Source organism: Silene latifolia, chromosome 1, assembly GCF_048544455.1.
Source record: "Silene latifolia isolate original U9 population chromosome 1, ASM4854445v1, whole genome shotgun sequence".
Taxonomy (NCBI): domain Eukaryota; kingdom Viridiplantae; phylum Streptophyta; class Magnoliopsida; order Caryophyllales; family Caryophyllaceae; genus Silene; species Silene latifolia.
Window position 1 is genome coordinate 20,902,756 of NC_133526.1, and position 20,615 is coordinate 20,923,370.

Sequence of the window (20,615 nt, forward strand, 5' to 3'; positions counted from 1 at the left end):
GTCCAAGCTTGCCCAGATTCAACTAGAGAAGCCATAGTCCCTAAAGAGGTGTTCTAGAGTTTCCATATTTCTTTGCTCCCTGATACACATACCACAGGAAAAATCCACCTCGATCTTCCACTTAGAAAACTCATGCCCAGTCGGTAAAGCATTGGTAATGATCCTCCATATAAGAACTTTCCACATCTGTGGAACTGGTAGCTTCCAAAGCACTTTCTGACAAAACATCCTGCCTCGAGTGTTAAGTCTACTGCGATCCTTAACCGTTCCTGCCTTGACCATGAAGTCCTCAAAGATCAAGCCATATCCACTCTTCACCGTATACATGCTTGACGTTATGTGTGGCCAGTAAACCCTATCACCCAATCTTATCTCACATCGCGGGATGGCGAGAATCCGTGTTGCCCACTCATTTGTGAATAAATCTTTTATGAGCACTTCATTCCAGCTGCCATTAGATTGAACAAGATTTCTTACCTGTAGATTAGCCAAGTGACCATTACCCGGGTCCAGCCATTCTGTCTTAGGATCCGGCCTCTCTCCCCCCACCCATCTTGCCGTCCAGACATTTAATTTCGAATCAATACCCGGCTTCCATCCAATATTTTCCATAACAGTAGTGAGACCATGTAGAATACTACGTACGCCCCAAGAACACCCACAGCCCCTGATAGGATTCATACCATGTTTAAAATTCTGAGTGCCAAAGATCTTCTGTCTGAAAATCCTGCAAAACAGAGACATCTCTCCAGATACGATTCTCCACCCATGTTTCGCCAAAAGTGCTTGATTAAGGCACTGCACATTCCGAATGCCTAATCCACCCGCACTCTTCGGCAAACTCAGGAAGTTTTTGCTACACCAGTGAATATTATTACCCATCTTACATCCCGCCCACCAAAATTGTGTCAAAATAGAGTTAAATCTTTTTTGCCACACTTACCGGCACTTTGAAAACCGATAGAAAGTAATTTGAGAGATTGGATAGAACCGATGAAATCAGAGTAAGTCGTCCTGCTGGTGATAGAAAAATCCCATTCCATGAAGAAATACGTCTGGTGACATGCTCAATCAGGGCATCAAAGATACTTTTCTTTGATTCTTTAAATTCCGCCGGTATCCCAAGATATTTCCCAATACCAACATTCTGCTTGATATTAAAGGCTTTTAGAATCCTTTGTACCCTAATCAAGGTAGTATTCGGGCTAAAGAGTATTCCTGATTTATCCACATTTAACCTTTGGCCCGAAGCTTCGCAATAATCTTTGATAATTTGTACCAGATGAAGCACCGTGTCCCCTTTATCCTTGAAAAAGAAGACCGAATCATCCGCAAAGAAGAGATGAGTAATTGGCCGAACCCCCCTGACGAGCTGAATTCCATGGATCAATCGTAATTCATGAGCATGAGCAATATTTCGGGAGAGCACCTCCATACACAGAATAAAAAGATAAGGGGATAGTGGATCCCCTTGACGTAATCCACACCGAGGTTTGAATTGCGGAAGAGGTTCGCCATTTACCAGGATCTCATAACTTACCGACGTAACACAGTTCATCATAAGCGTTATCAAATGTTCAGGAAATGCATACCTTATCAGCACCGCTTCCAGAAAATCCCACCTGACCCTGTCATAAGCCTTACTCATATCTGCCTTGAAAGCACTCAATGATTGTCGCCCATGACCGTGCATCGAAATTTTATTAGTGGCTTCATGAGCCACCAATATATTATCACTAATGTTCCTTCCCGGGAGGAAAGCATTCTGAGTCTCACTGACTAATGAACTCATCACCTTTGCCAAGCGATTTGCGATACACTTTGTCACAATCCTCATTATCACATTACAGAGGCTAATGGGACGGTAGTCCGAAACTCCTTCCGGACTTTCCTTCTTAGGGATAAGCATAATAAAAGTTCTATTAAGCTCCCGCAACACCCTACCAGAATTAAGAATAGATAAAATTGCTCTTGTAAAATCACCTTTAATCATAGACCAACACCTTTGATAGAAGATTGCGGGAATACCATCGGGTCCCGGTGCTTTTAGAGCCCCTATTTGGAAAACCGCCGTTCGTACCTCCTTTGCTGAGAAAGGCCTCTTCATGCGGTCCACCTCATCCTGTGATAAGGAAAGATCAAAATGCTTGAGGATATTATCAAAGGCGGAACGATCCCTCCACTCCCCGCCATTCGTCGAGGACAAATAGAGATCCATAAAAGACTTCTGAAACTCTCCTCGAACTTGCCCCATATCCTAGCGCCACGTTCCGTCCAAGCCTCTAATCCCGAGAATGTGATTCCTCCCCGCCCGACCTTTAACCCAATTGAAGAAATATTTCGTGCAAGTGTTCCCATCTACCATCCATTTAATCTTAGCCCGTTGCTTCCAGAAAGCCGCCGTTGCCCGTGCAAACTCTGTTACTTCCTCATTAACTTTTGTGTACTCCTCCTCTCCACCTCCCGTAGTGGCCAACATTATACCATGTTCCAATCTTTGATCAAACTCTGTTACTTCCTCATTAACTTTGTTGTTGATGTTGTAAACACATAACTTGATATCTGACCGAAAGCTTTTCAACTCTTCGTATTACTAACATAAATTAATTTGTACATGAGGATGGCCCCCCGAATTACCCAATTGTTTAGATCACATTTTTAAAGTCTCTTCAATACGAGCTAAATCTCGGTCCATTTTAACTTACAACACTTATCAATTTACTACTAAGGGCTTGCTTGGATTGAGGGTAATAGAAGGGGAATGAATAGGGGAGTAATATGTGAGGTGTATTTCCCATGTTTGGTATGCGGATAATTATTCACCTCCTGGAATTATTACCCTTGTGAAGGGGTAATACATTACCCACCCTCCCCCCTGGGTAATGATTAAGGGAGTAAAAGATCTACCCAGTAATCATTACTCTTATGCCAAACATATCATCAAGGAACTCATTACCCCACTAATTAATTTCCCTAGTAATTACCGCCCAATAAAACTTACCCCCTTAAAACTGTTAAAAGTTTTCTTTATGGAGTATTACATACCTTAAATTTTTCAGTTTTCCACGTGGTGCAAACCCCATAATTTTTGTATGTGGATTAATTGCTTAATGCTATTTTTTTTTTCGATTTTTTCATCAAATACAATCTCGACAAAATTCAGAAAATTCACATGGTAGCCTCGAACTTTGCCATTTTACGTGGTATCCAACTTTGTCATTACATTTTCGAGTGTCTCAATCAATTGTTGTCATTTCTATTTTAGTATTGCATTCGATGAACAATTTTATCTTTCACACTCAATTTAGTTCACTTATCATCCTATAATTGATCTCCTCCTCTATTCTTCCTCTTTGTGCAAAAGCAAAAAGACAACAATTGATTGTGGGACGGAGGGAGTATTTGGCAAGTCCGTATCAAATTGGTCCTGCTACACGTTTTGGCGCTCTGTGAAGCCTGAAACCAGCAAAGTCGCAACATTTACTCAGGTATCTGGTCCCGTGGCGCCTGCTCTCTGAACGACTAACCAGCACAAAATCACCCTAATGCGTTTCTTCAAACACTAAACTGCGGTCTGTGTTTCTGTTTCTGTTTGATCTCCACGCACAATTTCCTAGGTGCATTACTCTCCAACCCATATTCTTTTCTCCCAATTTTCACTTCAATTTGGTATCATACTGTTAATTAACTGGAAGAATAAACTGTTGGGTTTACGTCGGTTTACTTTTCACCAGTGGGTACGGAAGGAGTTGCATTTTCGCTGTCGAGTCATGCCCACCACCTGTTTGATGAATTTACAGTAGATCTCTTTCATTTGGTTTCATGTGATTGTGAGTTGTGACTTAATAGTAAAAAAAAGTTCAAATCTTGGTGCATTTTTTGTTTCTTAATTTGGCTCGAGTCGTCTAGATTGTATGTTAGCTTCGCGGGTTTTGTAATGAGTAAGCCTTTACTAGCCAAACATGTATCAGCTGTAATAAAACATCAGAAAGATCCTCTTAAGGCGCTTGAAACGTTTAAATCGGTGAAAAGTGAGGATGGGTTTAAGCATAGTGTGATGACTTATAAATGTATGGTTGATAAGCTTGGTTCACATGGCAAATTTGAAGCAATGGAGTCTTTGCTATCGGATATGAGGATGGATATCGATAATCATGTGGTGGAGGGAGTGTACATTGGTGCCATGAAGAGTTATGGTAGGAGAGGGAAGGTCCAAGAGGCGGTTGACATTTTTGAGAGGATGGATTTCTATAACTGTGAGCCATCGGTTATGTCGTATAATTCCATCATGAATATTCTGATTGAACATGGGTATTTCTCTCAAGCGCATAAGGTTTATTTGAGGTTGAGGGATAAAAGGATAACTCCTGATGTATACACTTATACAATTAGGATTAAACTGTTCTGTAGGACTTCCCGGTTTAATGCAGCATTGAGACTTCTTAAAAATATGGCTTCACAGGGGTGCGATGTCAATGCGGTAGCTTATTGTACTATCATAGGGGGTCTTTATAAAGAGGAATATGAAGTTGAAGCCTCAAAGCTGTTTTGTCAAATGCTTAGTCTAGGACTGTGTCCTGATATATCTACTTTTAACAAGCTGATACACGAACTTTGCAGGACGGGGAATGTCAGAGAAACTGAAAGGCTATTAAGTAAGGTTCTCAAGAGGGGGGTTTCACCAAATTTGTTTACATATAACATTTTCATTGAAGGATTGTGCGAGAAAAAATCAGTTAATGAAGCTGCTAATTTGCTATGCATCTTAAAAAGGGAGGGTTTCACTCCAGATGTTGTCTCATACAATCTAATCATACGCGGACTATGTAAAACTGCCAAGGTTGATGAGGCCGAGAACTACCTTCATCAAATGATAAACAAAGGGTTTAATCCTGATGCATTTACTTACAATTCCATCATTAAGGCATATTGCAAGTTGGGTATGGTACAAAATGCAGATATGATCCTCCGTGATGCAGTTTTTAAAGGTTTTATGCCAGATGAATTTACTTACGGCGCCTTGGTTGAGGGCCTATGCAAAATAGGCGATATTGAGAGGGCCATGGCTATATTTGGTGAAGCTGAGACGAAAGGGGTGAAGGCCAATGTTGTTCTATACAACACCTTAATCAAAGGCTTGTCTCAGCAAGGCCTAATTCTTGAAGCCTTGCAGCTTATAAATGAGATGTCTAAAAATGAGTGTTACCCCAGTATATGGACATATAACACGGTAATAAATGGACTGTGTAAGATGGGTTGTCTTGCTGATGCCAACAATCTAGTGGACGATGCCATCACAAGAGGATGTCTACCTGACATATTCACCTTTAACACGTTGATTGATGGATACTGCAAACAGTTTAAGTTGGACACTGCTATCGAACTTGTTGATAAAATGTGGGATCATGGCATCACGCCTGACGTGATTACGTACAATACTCTGCTGGACGGGCTTTGTAAGTCTGCAAAGTTCGATGCGGTTATGGGAACTTTTAAAACGATGGTTGATAAAGGGTGTCTTCCTAATCTTATTACATACAACATACTTATTGAGAGTCACTGCAAGGCTCTGAAGGTAAAAGAAGCTTTAGATTTGCTAGAGCAAATGAAGCATATGGGTTTGACTCCGGATCTTGTTACTTTTGGTACGTTGATCAGCGGGTATTCCAGAAGTGGTGATTTAAGTGGAGCTTGCAAGTTATTTAGGAAGAGTGACCAAATGTATGGGCTCTCTCATACAGTAGCAACATATAACATTGTAATTAGCGCTTGTTCTGAAAAGCTAAGCATGGACATGGCTGAGAGTCTTTTTCATGAGATGGTTGAGAAAGGCTGCCTTCCTGACAACTACACTTACCGTGTTTTAATAGATGGTTTTTGTAAAGCAGGAAATGGTTCTACTGGCTACAAGTATCTTCTGGAAAACATTGAAAAGGGATTTAGGCCCTCACCAGTAACGTGTGGAAGGGTGCTTAATTGTCTTTGTGTGAGCCATAGGGTCCTTGAAGCAGTTGGCGTAATCCAACTTATGGCGCAGAAAGGTATAGTCCCAGATATAGTTGAGAGTATCTTAAGTTCAAGTAAAAGGGAGATTGCTGCACCAAAGATTATTGTGGAAGACTTGTTGAAGAAGTCTTGTATAACATATTGTACATACGAACTCCTGTATGATGGGATTCGAGATAAAAAGCTACTGAAGAGAAATACTTCTTGAAGGCCCCCGAGAGATTTAGGAAGAAGATTCTTGAGTTTGGTATGACATGAAGGCTTCTTTATGTTGCTCATGGACAATGAATCGACTTTTTAAGTTCTCATCGTGGTAATGCAGGCTTTTTATGATTAGTAAGTAGTTGAATTCTTATTTATTTGTAGTTCTGTTGTTCAATGCATGCTTAGAAAGCCTCCATAGCTAATTCTTGCTTCAGTGGCAAAAGTGATGTTTTAAATTTACTGGTTGTGTTGTTTCAGGGAAAGAATTCCTTAGAAGTAATGGAGCAGTGAACTGATGATTTGATATTGGGCAACCCTAAGGTAACATATCTTTTTGGACATATAAACTGAATAGTCTACTTCACCTTTCAACTGTACCATCTTAGGAAGTTGGTAGTAACTTGAGGTAATCTGGTTTATTGTTGCAGACATGGAAGCATAGGATTAAATCTTGGTTTTGATCATGGTGCAATATTGGTTGTTGTGGCCTAATCTCGCTAAATGTGGACAACCTTGCTTCAAAAAGCAGGAAAATGTGATCGGGTTAACTTCAATCTTGATAACTCGGTTTTGTATCTGTGTCACGGCTGACATTCAAATATGCATGGATGAGTAACTGGACTTATATTTATTGGGAAAAAATATCTCATGTCCGACAGGAATACTTGTGAACAAGTCAATTACCAGTTTACCATCAACTGTTTACCTTTCGATGAGATTGGTCTGAAGGTTGGCGCTACCCGACCTGGTTGCCCCATCCCTATACTCAAATACGGCCTCTGATCAAATTCACACACCTCTTTATTTTTCCATATTCAACTGTTCCGAAACCAATCAGTTATATTCCATTCCCTTTTCTACAACTTTTGGAAATGTTGGCTGAAACTGTATGATACTGTCTTCTGATTGATATAAGAGACAATACTTGCTGCAGGATGAGTCGTTTATTGTGTTTTTTAGAGCCCGAGAAGTCCTGAATACACGAAGTGAAGCCCTTACTTTTGCCGTAGGAAATGCGCCATCGTTCGATGAAGATAAAATACAGTACCAGACAATATCTCAATGGTAGTGGCATAATCATCTGCATATTGTGCTGGATAGTATATACTATTATCAATTTCAGGAAATTAGTTGATTCATGCAGTTTGATACCTCTTAATTTCACTGTTTGGTTCATAATGTCGGCCAGCTTCGTTCATCTTTGCTGGAATTCCAGAGGAATCTCGACTCTTTGCAGAAATGGCTTTCGTTGCACTTAGTTATTTATAGCTAGTTTAAGGTAGGTCCGTTAATGTTGGCTAGTTTGAGGTTGTATACGCGCATAGTATGTTGGTTTGCTCATTAATAATGGTTTATTAAGCTAGTTTTAATTTAATTGACAGTCGTATCGTTTGCATTTAGTTATCTATCAGGTGCAAAGCCAGTCTTCTTGCATCCCCCATCACTAAAGCTGAAAAACTTGGTTCGAAACGCAACTGAACATACGATTAAAAATGTCAGTTGTCACACTTCTATATGAGAGGAATATTGGTATGATGTAAATAATGTTTTTTATTTAAATTGGCTCAAAGAATGACATGGTTACTTGATTAGTGCTTGCAACAGTGTGCTCTAATCTTACAGGGTACAGTACACTTTCAAAACAAAATGTTAATACATTTCGTTCATCAGTCAGATGATCTACTGATGCATTGAATGTCATGGATAAGAAAGACTGGGAAACTAGCAATGGTCGGCTGATTTCTTGACCGCCTTGAAAACTCGCTCCTGTCGAGATTATAACTAAACAAATCATTAAGTGGGGTTAACTCAGGACATTGTGGCTAGTAGGCTATCTTGCATTCATATGCCAATGGCTTTGAATATGAGAGCCCTAGCCAAATTCCGAAGAGATGTTGATTTGCAACAGCTTGTCATTCCACAGGCAAAAGAGAAATCAGGAATTTAGACCTTGAAATCAGCTTGAAATGTTTACTGAAGTAGCCATGAGAACAATAGATGTCGGCTAGCTTATCTGAGAAATCATCAAATGATGGTACTCATAGGCCATGGCCTTGGTTCTAAACGCGTTAGCATCAAAATTGCCTACATGACTCTCATTATACAAAACAAAGAGTAGCCATGAGAATAACGGATCAAGCGAGAGTCAAGCATGGCTCCACCCAGGCTCCTTGCTCAACCTACTTCTATTTCCCTTCATCCGCTTTCTAATCTCTTCAACTTCTTCCCATTGCCCTAAATCAGCACAAATGTTCGACAATGACACGTAAGCACCCGATTCATTAGGTTCTAACTGAAAAACCTTTTCAGCTGCTATTTTTCCAAGTTCAACATCACCATGTAGTTTGCAATAAGCCAACAATGTTCCCCATATCAAACCATCAGGCTCTACAGGCATGTTATTAATAAAGCTTTCCGCTTCTTTAAGTCTTCCTGAGCGGCCTAGAAGATCAACCATGCAAGCATAATGACAAAGTCCGGGTTCAATTCCATAAATCTCGGACATTGACCTTAGATGGTAATACCCTTCTCCCACTAAACCAGTGTGGCTACAAGCAGATAACACTCCAACAAATGTCACTATATCTGGTTTTACTCCTTGACTTTGCATTGCCTCATAAAGTTTTAACGCGTCTTCACCTTTCCCGTGTTGTGCGTAGCTCACTATCATAGTCGTCCATCCAATCAAGTCAGGGTTAACTATCTCATCAAATGCGTTTCGGCAATCTTTAACAGCTCCAGTTTTTGAGTACATTGAAATCAATGCAGACCCAACAGAAACTTCAAACTGTAAACCTAATTTGACCACAAGTGCATGTAACTGTATGCCGATGTCAGGTCTACTTAATAGAGCATGAGACCCGAGAATAGACGATAATGTATAGTAGTCGACTGGGAGATCGGATAAAAGCATTTGACGGAGGACATGTAAAGCCTTTCTAATGTTCCCATTTCTGGCATAACCTGAAACTAAAGCAGAGCACATAACATTGTCTTTTTTGGGAACCATGTCAAACACCCTCCTCGATGAATCTAGCGCGCCACATTTAGCATACATGTTTACAAGTGCTCCTCCAATGAGTCTTTCTTGGCTAAAGCCCACACGAAAAGCATAACCATGAACTTCTTTCCCTTTTATTAGGGAACCTTGAGAAGAGCAAGCAGTTAGTAAACCTACCAATGGCACTTGATCAGGTCTTACCCTCACAGCAAGCATCTCCCTGAACAACTGCATAGCTTTATCAGAATATCCATGTTCCGCAAATCCCGAAATCATGGAGCCCCAAGAGACGATATCCTTATCAGGAAGCTGCACGAAAATCTCATATGATTGCAACACTTGACCACATTTTGAGTACATAGTAAATAGTGAGCTACCAACCAAAAGATCAAAGATAAAACCTGTTTTCAGCACATAAGAATGCATCTGTCTCCCTTTTTCTAGACGGTTTGTGATGCTCAGAATACTTGAAATGGAAAAATTGTCGGGTTTAAGACCTGTCAATAATATTCTTCGGAACAATGAAATTGCTTTCTCAAACTTATTACTCTGAACAAACGAGCATATCATTGCTGTCAGTACACTTACATCTTCAGAGTCACCCTTTTCAAGAGATAACAGCTCTGCTAAACAAACTTCACCCAATTTAGAGTACGTGTTAATCAGAGCAGCTCTCACCGCAGAATCGGTTAACCAATGAGATTTTAGGATCCAGGAGTGCATTTGCAAAGCCAGATCAATCATCTGTAACTTGGAACACGCACTAAGTAAACTCGTGATAGTATACTTATTTACTTCAAACCCAAGTTTCCTCATTTCTCTGAAAAGGTTAATTGCAGATATAACGTCATTTTTTTGCACGTATCTGGAGATCATAGAAGTCCACGAAACTACATTCTGAACGGGCATCCTCAAAAAGTTCTTTGTTGCTTCATCCATAGCCCCGCATCTGGAATATAAATCACTAATGCTAGTCCCAACAAAAACATCATGACCAGCACCATGTTTAATCACCAAGCCATGAACCTTCTTCCCTACTGCAACATCTCCAAGCGCGATACAAGCTGTCAAAACACCAGAAAACGTAAAACTATTAGGAAACACTTGACAACGGCGCATTTGATCAAAGAGCTCTACTGCTCTCCCATGATCCCCGCTCTTAACAACACCAGATATAATACTATTCCAACAAACTACATTCTCTTCAAACGGCCAATCACAAAACACCCGAAAAGCATCCTCAAAACTACCATTTTTTGCAAACAAATCAATCATACCAGACCGAACATACCCATTTGAAAAGAACCCATCTTTCAACGTAAGCGAATAAATCAACTTCCCATACAAGACAGACCCTAAACCACCACAAGCCGAAATAACACTCCCATAAGTATACTGACTACTCCCATATCCCATTGACCACCTTCGACAAAAATACCCCCAAGCATCATTATACAACAAATTCTTATTAAGACCCGAAATCATGACATTCCAAGTAACATCATTTGGGCTAGGCATTCCATCAAACACCTTATGTGCATAATCAATCGCCGTAAGTTTCAAATACCAACCAATCAAAGAATTAACTACAAACACATCAGTAGATAAAGATGGCAACTTTATCAAATGGGCATGTAGTGTTTTTGCATCTTTAAGTGTACAAACCCTAGAATTGTTCCAAGATGATAAAATCTCATGTAGGTCAATATGATTAGTAAAAACACCATCATTTTTTGTATAGTTTGGTGAATTATTTATGTTAATTGCAAGAGAATTTGTACAAATGTTAGAAATAAATGATTTTCTGAAATTAGGGTTTTTGTTGATTAATTTACTCATCATTTTTTTGCTTTTCTTTTCATTAGCATTGCAATTAACTTTTTGTAATAATATGGAGCGGGAGGAAAATAAATTTTAAAATGATATAGAGAGAGAATAAAATTGATCTGTTAAATATGCGCGCTGAAAGTCAGGATGGCCGAGTTGGTCTAAGGCGCCAGTTTCAGGTACTGGTCCGAAAGGGCATGGGTTCGAATCCCATTCCTGACACTTTTCCCCCTTCTAAATTGTTTAAACTAATGTGTCAATTTAAGTAACTAAGTACTTGCTTCTTTTATTTGATTTTTTTTTTGCCATGTAAATGTTTTAGCTATTTTTTTGAATATTTTGCGGAGTTAACTATACATGGATAATAGAATATATTAGTGTATTTTTATGTTAAACATATAATAAGGGATAAAATTATTTCTGTACAATCTATATATATATATAAAAGAGAGTTTTTTCGAGCGATCTGAGAGCGTCCACATCATCAAAAATAAATTTAGGAAAGTATAATTTTTGATGTAAAAAATAAAGTAGAGAATCTTTTAATTATTATAATATGTATATTTCCTAAATTATATTCAAATGATATTTCCAATTTTTATATCAAACTTTTACATTTCATTTGTCAAAAAAAATATCGTTAAAAAATTATGAAAATAATATAATTAGCTTTGTGGTAAAAAATGCTATCATTAGAGTATAAATTTTATATTATTTGCACATATTAAAGATGGTGTATTTCCTAATATGAAAAATTGTGTACTTTTTAGTATGTTTTGTCCCACATTGAAAAATAAGTAGGTGTGGTGAACATACTACATATAAATAGTAGAATTGTCCCACATCGAAAGATTGGTATAAGGTGAGTGATTCTATAATTATAAATAGGAGGCATACTTGGAACTTAGGCATCAACCCAAAATCTTTTGAGTCTCTTAAGTATTGTCTTGGAGAGCTCTTAAAAGTTTATATCATTATATTTTCTACCTATAGACCTATAGATTTTATATGTCCCACATTGAAAAATAATATAAGTGTGGTGAATATACTACGTTTAAATAATATAATTAGAATTGTGTTAAAAAAATTCTATCATTAGAGTATAGGTTCATATCATTTGCACATATTTTAATTATGATAAAAAAAACGTATGAATATTAATAGATAATATAGTATTTGCTTATTATTAAATCGGGTTGGATGTCGAATTAGGTTCAAAAATTATGGTGTACTTTTAAATATGTTATTCGTCTCACATTGAAAAATAATGTAGGTGTGATAAATATATAATACGTATAAATAGGTTAATTGTCCCACATTATAAGATTATCATAAGGTGGGGTGATCCCATGGTTATAAATAGGATTTATCTTTAGAACTTAGGTATCACCCCAAATATATTGAATCTCTCAAAGTATACTTATTATATAAGAGACTTTAAACATAATCTTGAATTAAATGTTAAATTTTTAAAGTTGTAACATTTTTTTAGGTGGGAGAAAGATCGATAAAATGGTCAATATTATAACGGAAATTTTTCATGGCACCCTCGAAATTTGTTAGATTACACATAATACCCCTAATTTTAAGTTTGTACATATAATACCCTTGTGTTTACTTTTTTCATAACGCCGTTACTCCTATGAGTAACTAGATGAGTAATTGAGCATGCCATGCTATTTTTGTTTTGTTATTTAGGTATTAAATGTTAGTTTATTAAATAAAATATGGATTTAAGAATTAGATAATGAAGTGTTTGTGTAATAGATAACAAAAGAAAAAGGCGTCAAAAGTCATATGAGCAATGACGTTATGACGGAAGTTGTCAAATGGTATTCTGGGAAAGAAAAAGGTGAACACATGGGTACTATTTGTAGAAACTTAAAATTAGAGGTACCATGTGTAATCTATCAAAGTTCAAGGTTACCATGAGAAATTTATAATATTATAATGATATACTTAATTAAATTTTCATTTAAAAGAGAGAAATATCCGTACCAATAAAACAATAAAGGGGGTATTATTTTTTAATTGTTATTTTATTGCCACGCCATCAAACTTAACGCTCATTTAATGTACCTTTTATATTAGGGGGTACCATGGACAAAAAAATGGAACTTCAAGGATACCATAGGCAGATTCTTAAAAGTAGGGGTAACATGGAAAATCTGACAAAATTAAGGGGTACCACGGGAAATTTCCGTATCTCAATTATGATAAAAAAAAAATGAAGAAAAACAACGACACATATTAATGGAGAGTACTTGATCATATTATTAAATTTAAATATAACTATTAGATATAATGAGTAACAATTAACCGTATTCGGTATTCGGGATTTGATTGAATGTCGAACTAAGTGCAAAAAAGATGGTGTAATTCTGAGTTTGTTATTTGTCCCACATTGAAAAACAATGCAGGTTTGATGATATACTACGTATAAATAGTAGAATTGTCCCACATCAGAAAAATAATCCAAGTTTGGTGAATATATTACTTATAAATAGTAGAATTGCCCCACATCGAAAGATTAGTATAAGGTGGGGTGATTATATGATTATAAATAAGAGTTAACCCACGTATATATTAATCTTTTTTTTTTTGAAAGAGATTTTAATAATATGTAAACAAATCATTAGACATAGAATGTAAACATTAAACCCTTATGTTTTTTTTTTTTGCATTATAAATAAGTTAATTACCCCGTTGCAACGCACGGGCATTCAAACTAGTATTGAGTAAACTCTATTGAATCTTAAGCATTACGATTTTATAAACTTAATGAGCGTATTGCACCTCAAACAATATGAGTATTTCCAATCATGGTGATAAATATTATTGATGGTAGCGACTAATGCGTTGATCTAATTATTAAGTTTTGCAAAATTATAACAAATGAATCATTTATAAGATGAATAAATTTTGTTGTGTAAACCTGTAAGGTGGGGTAGTACTGTTGTAGAAATATTAGGGGGCGAATGATTTATATTTTCACACAATTTTGAATTGTGAAGAGTCAATGACAAACCTTGTGAGATAAAGAGATTTCAATCTCTTAGGGTATGATTATTGGTCAGGTGATCAAAGTCTTAAGACTTTGTCACATCAGTTATTTATTTATTTATTTTTATGAAAATGTTATATTTATCTCAACTATAACTCTATAAAACACAATAAACTTATATAGTAAATACACTCTAACCAGTTAAGTTGTTACACCCGTTATGAGATGAGTAAAACTAAAACTTGATTCATTAATATATTTATATATATATATCTACCCTCATATTTAACGGGAAAAAAATGATGAAACTATTGAGTACGTAATGAGTAATGACTCATGTCCTACTAATGACCCATATTTCACAAATTTATATTCGTATTCCCCAATACAGAATCCAAGCCTCGATATGAGCTATTGAAAAATTGCGGATTTGATAACATCAACCTCAACTATATAATCCGGGCTTAGACCAGTTTCTCGATCTATAAATCCACGACTCAAATTTATCGTTTCAAAAGCTTTTAGATTCACATTTGTGAAATCATTATCGACATTACCACACACATTAATCACAACTACCAGTCTGTGTTTATTCATCCATGCTCCAAATTTCAATCTTATTTGTTATTTCCACCTTGCCATTATGAAAATGTTAATACAAATACTTGAATTCAGTAGGACCTTGCCATTATGAAAATGCTCCAAATTTCAATCTTTTTTTTTTTTTTTTTTGACAAGTAAAGAAAGGTGTGGTATATTCATCCTGCTTTATGGCTAATTGGTGATTTGGTGACCTACTGACTTGTTGGCCGTTGTCCCCTCCATTGGCCAATATGTGGTCGAAAATGCCTTTGTGTAGTTTCGATCTCGTTGGATGCACATCCACTCTAAATCACACCAAACTCATTTCACATTCTTAAATATACATTTCCTGCAACATACTAACCATACTAAACTAAGACGACACATAATAAAACGGTACGAAAAAATAAAAACGAGTCGAAATGGGAGAATCTATGGAAAGTGTCAAGTTACATGGGATGTGGGCAAGTCCTTGGGTAAGGAGGGTGATAATTGGGCTTAAAATTAAGGGTATATCTTACGAGTATATCGAAGAAGACTTGAAAAACAAGAGCGAGTTACTTCTCAAGTATAATCCGGTTAAGAAATTAGTTCCGGTGTTGGTTCATGATGGAAGGCCTATTCCTGAATCTTTGATCATTCTCGAGTATCTCGACGAAGTTTGGACGACTACTCGTAAGATCTTTCCGGTTGAAGATCATTATCTACGCGCTAAAGTGCGGTTTTGGACTAATTTCATCGACTTACAGGTTGGTAATACTTTTCATTAAACTCTTTGTTTATAATCGAGCCAATGTGACGGTCTTGCTCTCTTGTACAAGAATTTGTAAATTGAACTACTTTCTTACAGGTGTTTGAGAGGCTCAGGGACGTCGTGAAAGCTCCTAATGATCATGAAGAGGAGAAGATCGTCAAAGATATCCAAGAAAACATGAAGAAATTAGAAGCAAACGTTAAGGATCTACATTCAGAGGACTCGAATTTGAGTGAAGAAAGCATGGAGATCTTGGACATATTGATGGCGACATTGTTAGCGATAATTGAAGGTGTTCAAGAAGCCATTAATGTGAAGTTCATACACCCTGAAAACTACCCTCTGACATTCTCATGGATGAAGTCTTTCGACGGACTTCAAGTTGTTGTAGAGACTGCTCCAAATCATGAAAACTTGGTTAAATTTCTCAAAAAGCTCAGACAATTCTTTAGAAGAAATGTCTCGTAATTTCATTTTTAACAGAGAAAATAAACGATATTGAAATACCTCGTTATCGCCCCTGCCTTGTAATTTTTTTAACCTTTCTATGTATTCAAAGATGAGAATGATGAAACCGTTCAATACAGATTGATCTTTATTGCAATTTGCCGGTATAGTACCAAAGATAAGAAAAAGAATGTCGTCGCGGCCGTATACGTTAGTACCCTTGCTGCGGAAGCAATACTAAAAGACGGAACTTCATCTATAAAACGATCACTTTTCTGAACCTATCTGATCTTTTTTGCAATATTTAGCAAATACATTGCTGTCATGAAGCAAGAAAGTCTCCGACTTAATGGTCAATTATATCATAATCCCCTAGAATGAAAATAAGGTATGGACTGAACACCTACCATGGATCCCGACTTTGGGACTAAAGCCCAAATACTCACTTTCAGACCACCTTTTTCCAACCAGCAAGCAAACAGCCATCAGATTAACCTTGAAGAGTACAATGATCTCCAATGGTTTCGAGTGAGGTTTCATGTTGAGGTAGCTGGCTAAAAGTGGGGTGACGGTGGTCGGAATAGATCTGGGAAGTAGAGTAGATCATCTGAAGGTAGATTAGGATTGGATAAAAGCTTTACTAAACTGGAGCGGAAGGAATACTTGAAGATGACAAGGCAGAGAGATTAGTATTTTAGCAACACATACATAAACAAAAATGCTCATTGAAACTGCAGACAATCACCTCACAGTGTCACAGTAAACAGTGTTCTTCCTACTAACCAGTAAACAGTGTTCTTCCTAAAATATCCGGGCTTAACAACAAAAACTAGCGAAATCACCAACAGTCTAGGTTCTGGAAGCCTGCTTTTCTTTGGTCTTCTGAATCTTCAAAACCTTCTTCACAATCTTCTGCTCTTCAATCAAGAAAGCACGAATAATCCTGCAAGGTTCACAATCAGTTAGTCTCATCAGGAACATCGTCAAATATCAAATGGACTAATCTATCCAAATTCGATGAGCGAAGGATATCAAGCACAAACCTCTCACGGACGGCCCCACCGGATAGCACACCGCCATATGGGCGATTCACAGTACGCCTGTTCCTAGGTAGTCTACTTCTCTTGTATTCTGTTGGCCTCAAGTGTGGAATCTGTTTACAAGTTCCGCACAACAAAATTGACATTAATTTTTTTTTTACAAATAAGGAAAAAAAGGTTTCCATTTAACGACGAGAATACCACACCAATTCAGGATAATTGCCATAGTTGACCAATTTTTTTGGAGTGTGAGAAGAAGATATGAAAGCACTATTATGGAGCCAACACACTTTTCGAATGTCCCACATTGCAGAGAAAAGAGAGCGCAATAAGCAGCAACTAAACATTACAGGGTACAAAACGTTCAGCATCCCTTACAATTGTCATGCAAGTACATTACGGAGTACTTGAGTGGTTTACTTATTCAAGTCAAATTGACATTAAAATACAACTTATCCGTATAGAGTTAGAAATGAAACATGTAACACGAACACCAAGTGGACACAATTATGCACTAGCAACCGACAATTAAGTGCTGCAAAGCCGTCCCCTCTCACACACTATAACATGCAAATGACAATGAACTGACATTAAAAGTTACATTCAATACCTAACCAAACCATGTGGAAGTGTTGGGCTCACCATAAGTATATGAGACACTTTGACTTTATCTTAAGATGTCTTAAAAAGTCTTAATAGAGTCTTCATATATTTGGTTGTTACCAATAAGCTAAAGAAGATGTTTTAATAATAAGATGTTTTAAAAAGGACTTTATCCTATAATGAGTATAATATATTCAAGGAAATGAAGACTAAAAGTATAGAAGTCTTAATAGAGTCTTCATAAGCGCCACAATTTCTATGTTCAATAGGAGAATGGTTATGTTACCAATAAGCTAAAGATAACCCCAACGGTTACATCCTAGACTGTCGTGCTGGAAAAAGGTAAGGTGGCTTCAAAAGAGAAAAGTTAAATAACAATGTAGATAACTTATGAAGTGCCAAGTAAAAATGATTTTTTGACGTACACGTGAATCTTGTCATCCAATAATATGAAAATTGTATGATATCACTCAATCACCAACAACAAAATATGTTCTAGTGCAAAATGAAACAACCTATGACGAGCAATCCTATGAATCTGCAATCACCAGTAGTGCAATCAAACGAGAACAGGTAAACAATACTATGTTTCAGAACTGAAATTACACAGCTTTCCTTCTTGATTGAACTTGCTGTGCCTTTTCATGTTAGAAATCTATTTATCTTATCTTCACAGGATATATATAACTAAGCACTCACCCCATTTTACAATATACTTGCCATTTTCTCTTATCGGCAATTTCAAAATGGTCTTGCTGTTTGCTCTTAGTTTTAGAGTTCGCAATTCTAAGGGGACAAAATTACAAAGAACACACTCCGTTACAAAAGATGTTATTTGACAAACAACCTTGGGCTCTTTTGAAAAACATTAGTAACAACAAACCTTACAAACTTACTCCCTCCGTCTCATTCATTTGTTTACCTATATTATTTTTTTGTAAGAAGTATTTTAATCAAAGGTTAACAAAAGATTGGGACAGAGGGAGTAGTTACTAACCCATCTCCAACCAATAAACCTGACCTCTCCTTCTCAGTCTCTCCGTTATCATCCATCAACTGCGGAACAACGATGCTGCAATCTCCTACCTGTTTAGTCAACCTTTCACCCTCCAATGCTTACGATCTCCTATCATAATAACCCACCCTCGCCTTCCTCCTTTCCTCCTATCTGTCAAGACTTCCATAGCTAACACACATCACGGTACCAACAATGAAATCCATTTATGGAAGTTGTGACAAATGCATGTATTGACATTCAATGATCGCTCAACACAGGTAAACTTTAAACAATGGTATTGCTAGAAGAGTGCAGTGCAAACAGGGAACATACCCCTTGGATCCTTTTTCCGGTGACAGGGCACTTGGGACCGCTTGCTCTCTTCTTTGTGGTTTGGTACACCAGACGACCACCTTAAAACCATTACAAATAAACCAATATTAAGTCCAAACACCTAGCTTCAATCAAATATACAGATAAGTAAAACCAACCAAAGACCCTAAAGTTCAAGAAAGATCAACTTAGGAACTAAAGAAAATAAACTATAAACTATAGTCACTAACCAAATAAGTCATACGAAAACAAAAGAAAAAGAGACTGAACATATCCCCAATGTAACTTAGGTTATTCAAAAGAACCAGGAGTTTGTTCGTGTTGGTTTCAGGTTGGGTTGGGACAAATAGAATCGGTTTCGATCACTTGTTTAACATCAGCTTGAGCCAACACAGTTCGGAGAGCCAAAATGTTAGGCTTTTGTCCAATTGGGTTTTCTAAAAGCTTGGGTGGGTGAATTGGTCTTACACATTAGACCCTAATATACCATAAAACCAACAATTCAGAAATTCAGTCAAAATGAGCATGAAATTACGTTTTAGCCAATACAAACAACGTCCAAACGTCAATTCTATCAACAATTCTCAGCAAAGCGGATAACATTTGGCATAATCACTCAAAATGTGCAACATAATTCTACAAACAGTACCTAAAAATAGTACTCCCTCCGTTTCCTTCTTTGCGAAGTGCAAATTTTAATCAATTGTAAACAAACAATTGCGACAACGGAAATACTTTACACTCTAAGTAACTCATAAAACCATTCCACAATGTACACAAGCATCAATTAGGGTTTTCAAAAAAGAGTACATCGAAAAATACCAATCAAAATGAGTATGAAATTAAAATCGAAAAACTACCCAGAAATCCCCAAATCAATATAAACAAAACCCAGAAAACAGAAGGTGAATTGAAATCAAGAGATTAAAATGTGAGAGTGATAAACAATACCAGGTGTTTTGACGATACGGTGTTGGTTAGATTTGGTGGCATAACTATGTCTCCTGCGGTATGTGAGACGTTGCACCATTTTTCCCCAAATTGATTAAAATTGTGAAGATGTTTGCGGCTGATTGAGATTTGGAATGCTCGAAGAGAGTGTTGATTATAAACCCTAGTTTGTTAATGGACGCTTGACGGCCCAATTTTGCTTGCCCATATTTGATCGGCTTTTTTTTTTTTTTTTTTTTTTTTTTTTTTTTTAATAAAAAGGGTTAAAAAAATCGGTATTTCAGTCAATATTTTACATTTCCTTTTTTGATATTTCAGTTAATAATTTACGTTTTTTTGTTTTTGGTATGTTTTATTTTCTACTTTAACTTTTTAATAATGTTAAAAGCAATTTCATTTTCTTTATACCCTAATCTTTGATCTTTGATATGATGTATATATAAATCAGTCGGGTTGTGCGTTTTGGTAAGTAGTAGTTGTTGACCGGTGATGAATGAAAGTATAGTCTCGCAATCATGTTGGTACATGTCTGAGTAATTCGATGTAGTAGTATAAGTGATAGTCGAGTTGATCGTATTGGTGTATGAGATATATTCAGTAGCTCAAAAGGAAGTTAGTAGTTGTTGAGGTTTGAGTGTCTGACGTGTGTTAGGTGGTTGACGATGATGATGTTTGATAGACATACGTAGTGGGATAATATTTCTAAACAGTTTTGTTGACCTGTGTCGGGTAAACGGTGGTGTTGACTTTAGTACTTTGTCGTGCAGTTCGGGAGAGGATGAGCCGAACTCCGGGGACGAAATTCTTTTTAAGGGAGGAAGACTGTAATACCCGTCCTTTTAGGGACCCGTTGACTGACGTTGACC

The 20,615-nt window shown here is 37.0% G+C and overlaps 4 protein-coding genes and 1 non-coding gene across 7 annotated transcripts; 3 read left to right on the forward strand and 2 right to left on the reverse strand.

The window, feature by feature from the left end:
- The first annotated feature begins 3,407 nt into the window (after positions 1–3,407).
- LOC141601020 (uncharacterized) lies at positions 3,408–7,585 on the forward strand. Of its 3 annotated transcripts, none has more exons than XM_074421285.1 (3): positions 3,408–6,319; positions 6,469–6,531; positions 6,639–7,585. In XM_074421285.1, the coding sequence occupies exon 1, from the start codon at positions 3,938–3,940 to the stop codon at positions 6,212–6,214; it is 2,277 nt and encodes a 758-aa protein (XP_074277386.1). In that variant the 5' UTR covers positions 3,408–3,937; the 3' UTR covers positions 6,215–6,319; positions 6,469–6,531; positions 6,639–7,585. The 3 variants fall into 3 exon arrangements, with proteins under 3 accessions (XP_074277386.1, XP_074277383.1, XP_074277391.1); XM_074421282.1 differs by having other exon boundaries at positions 3,450–6,342; XM_074421290.1 differs by having other exon boundaries at positions 3,450–6,342; positions 6,740–7,585.
- Positions 7,586–7,743: 158 nt separating this feature from the next.
- On the reverse strand, positions 7,744–11,149 carry LOC141601014 (pentatricopeptide repeat-containing protein At1g74600, chloroplastic). The gene has a single exon (XM_074421276.1). The coding sequence runs from the start codon at positions 11,051–11,053 to the stop codon at positions 8,357–8,359; it is 2,697 nt and encodes an 898-aa protein (XP_074277377.1). The 5' UTR covers positions 11,054–11,149; the 3' UTR covers positions 7,744–8,356.
- Positions 11,150–11,179: 30 nt separating this feature from the next.
- TRNAL-CAG (transfer RNA leucine (anticodon CAG)) lies at positions 11,180–11,260 on the forward strand. Its single transcript has one exon. It is a non-coding gene; the product is annotated as a tRNA-Leu (tRNA).
- Positions 11,261–14,936: 3,676 nt separating this feature from the next.
- LOC141601031 (glutathione S-transferase U10-like) lies at positions 14,937–15,982 on the forward strand. Its single transcript, XM_074421294.1, has 2 exons — positions 14,937–15,373; positions 15,475–15,982. The coding sequence occupies exons 1-2, from the start codon at positions 15,047–15,049 to the stop codon at positions 15,844–15,846; spliced, it is 699 nt and encodes a 232-aa protein (XP_074277395.1). The 5' UTR covers positions 14,937–15,046; the 3' UTR covers positions 15,847–15,982.
- Positions 15,983–16,517: 535 nt separating this feature from the next.
- Positions 16,518–19,927, reverse strand: LOC141601038 (large ribosomal subunit protein eL34-like). The gene is made up of 4 exons (XM_074421301.1): positions 19,750–19,927; positions 18,799–18,878; positions 16,869–16,978; positions 16,518–16,768 (listed from the first exon to the last, which is right to left on the reverse strand). Exons 1-4 carry the CDS (start codon positions 19,826–19,828, stop codon positions 16,675–16,677), a joined length of 363 nt encoding a protein of 120 aa, XP_074277402.1. The 5' UTR covers positions 19,829–19,927; the 3' UTR covers positions 16,518–16,674.
- Between the last annotated feature and the right edge of the window lie 688 nt (positions 19,928–20,615).

Coding starts and splice junctions, on each gene's coding strand:
- LOC141601020 (XM_074421285.1), top strand. CDS start 3,938: ATGAGTAAGCCTTTACTAGCCAAACATGTATCAGCTGTAATAAAACAT.
- LOC141601014 (XM_074421276.1), bottom strand. CDS start 11,053: ATGATGAGTAAATTAATCAACAAAAACCCTAATTTCAGAAAATCATTT.
- LOC141601031 (XM_074421294.1), top strand. CDS start 15,047: ATGGGAGAATCTATGGAAAGTGTCAAGTTACATGGGATGTGGGCAAGT. Junction 15,374..15,474: donor CTAATTTCATCGACTTACAG/GTTGGTAATACT, acceptor ACTTTCTTACAG/GTGTTTGAGAGGCTCAGGGA.
- LOC141601038 (XM_074421301.1), bottom strand. CDS start 19,828: ATGGTGCAACGTCTCACATACCGCAGGAGACATAGTTATGCCACCAAA. Junction 16,979..18,798: donor CCGGAAAAAGGATCCAAGGG/GTATGTTCCCTG, acceptor ACTTGTAAACAG/ATTCCACACTTGAGGCCAAC. Junction 16,769..16,868: donor GGTGGGGCCGTCCGTGAGAG/GTTTGTGCTTGA, acceptor TGAACCTTGCAG/GATTATTCGTGCTTTCTTGA.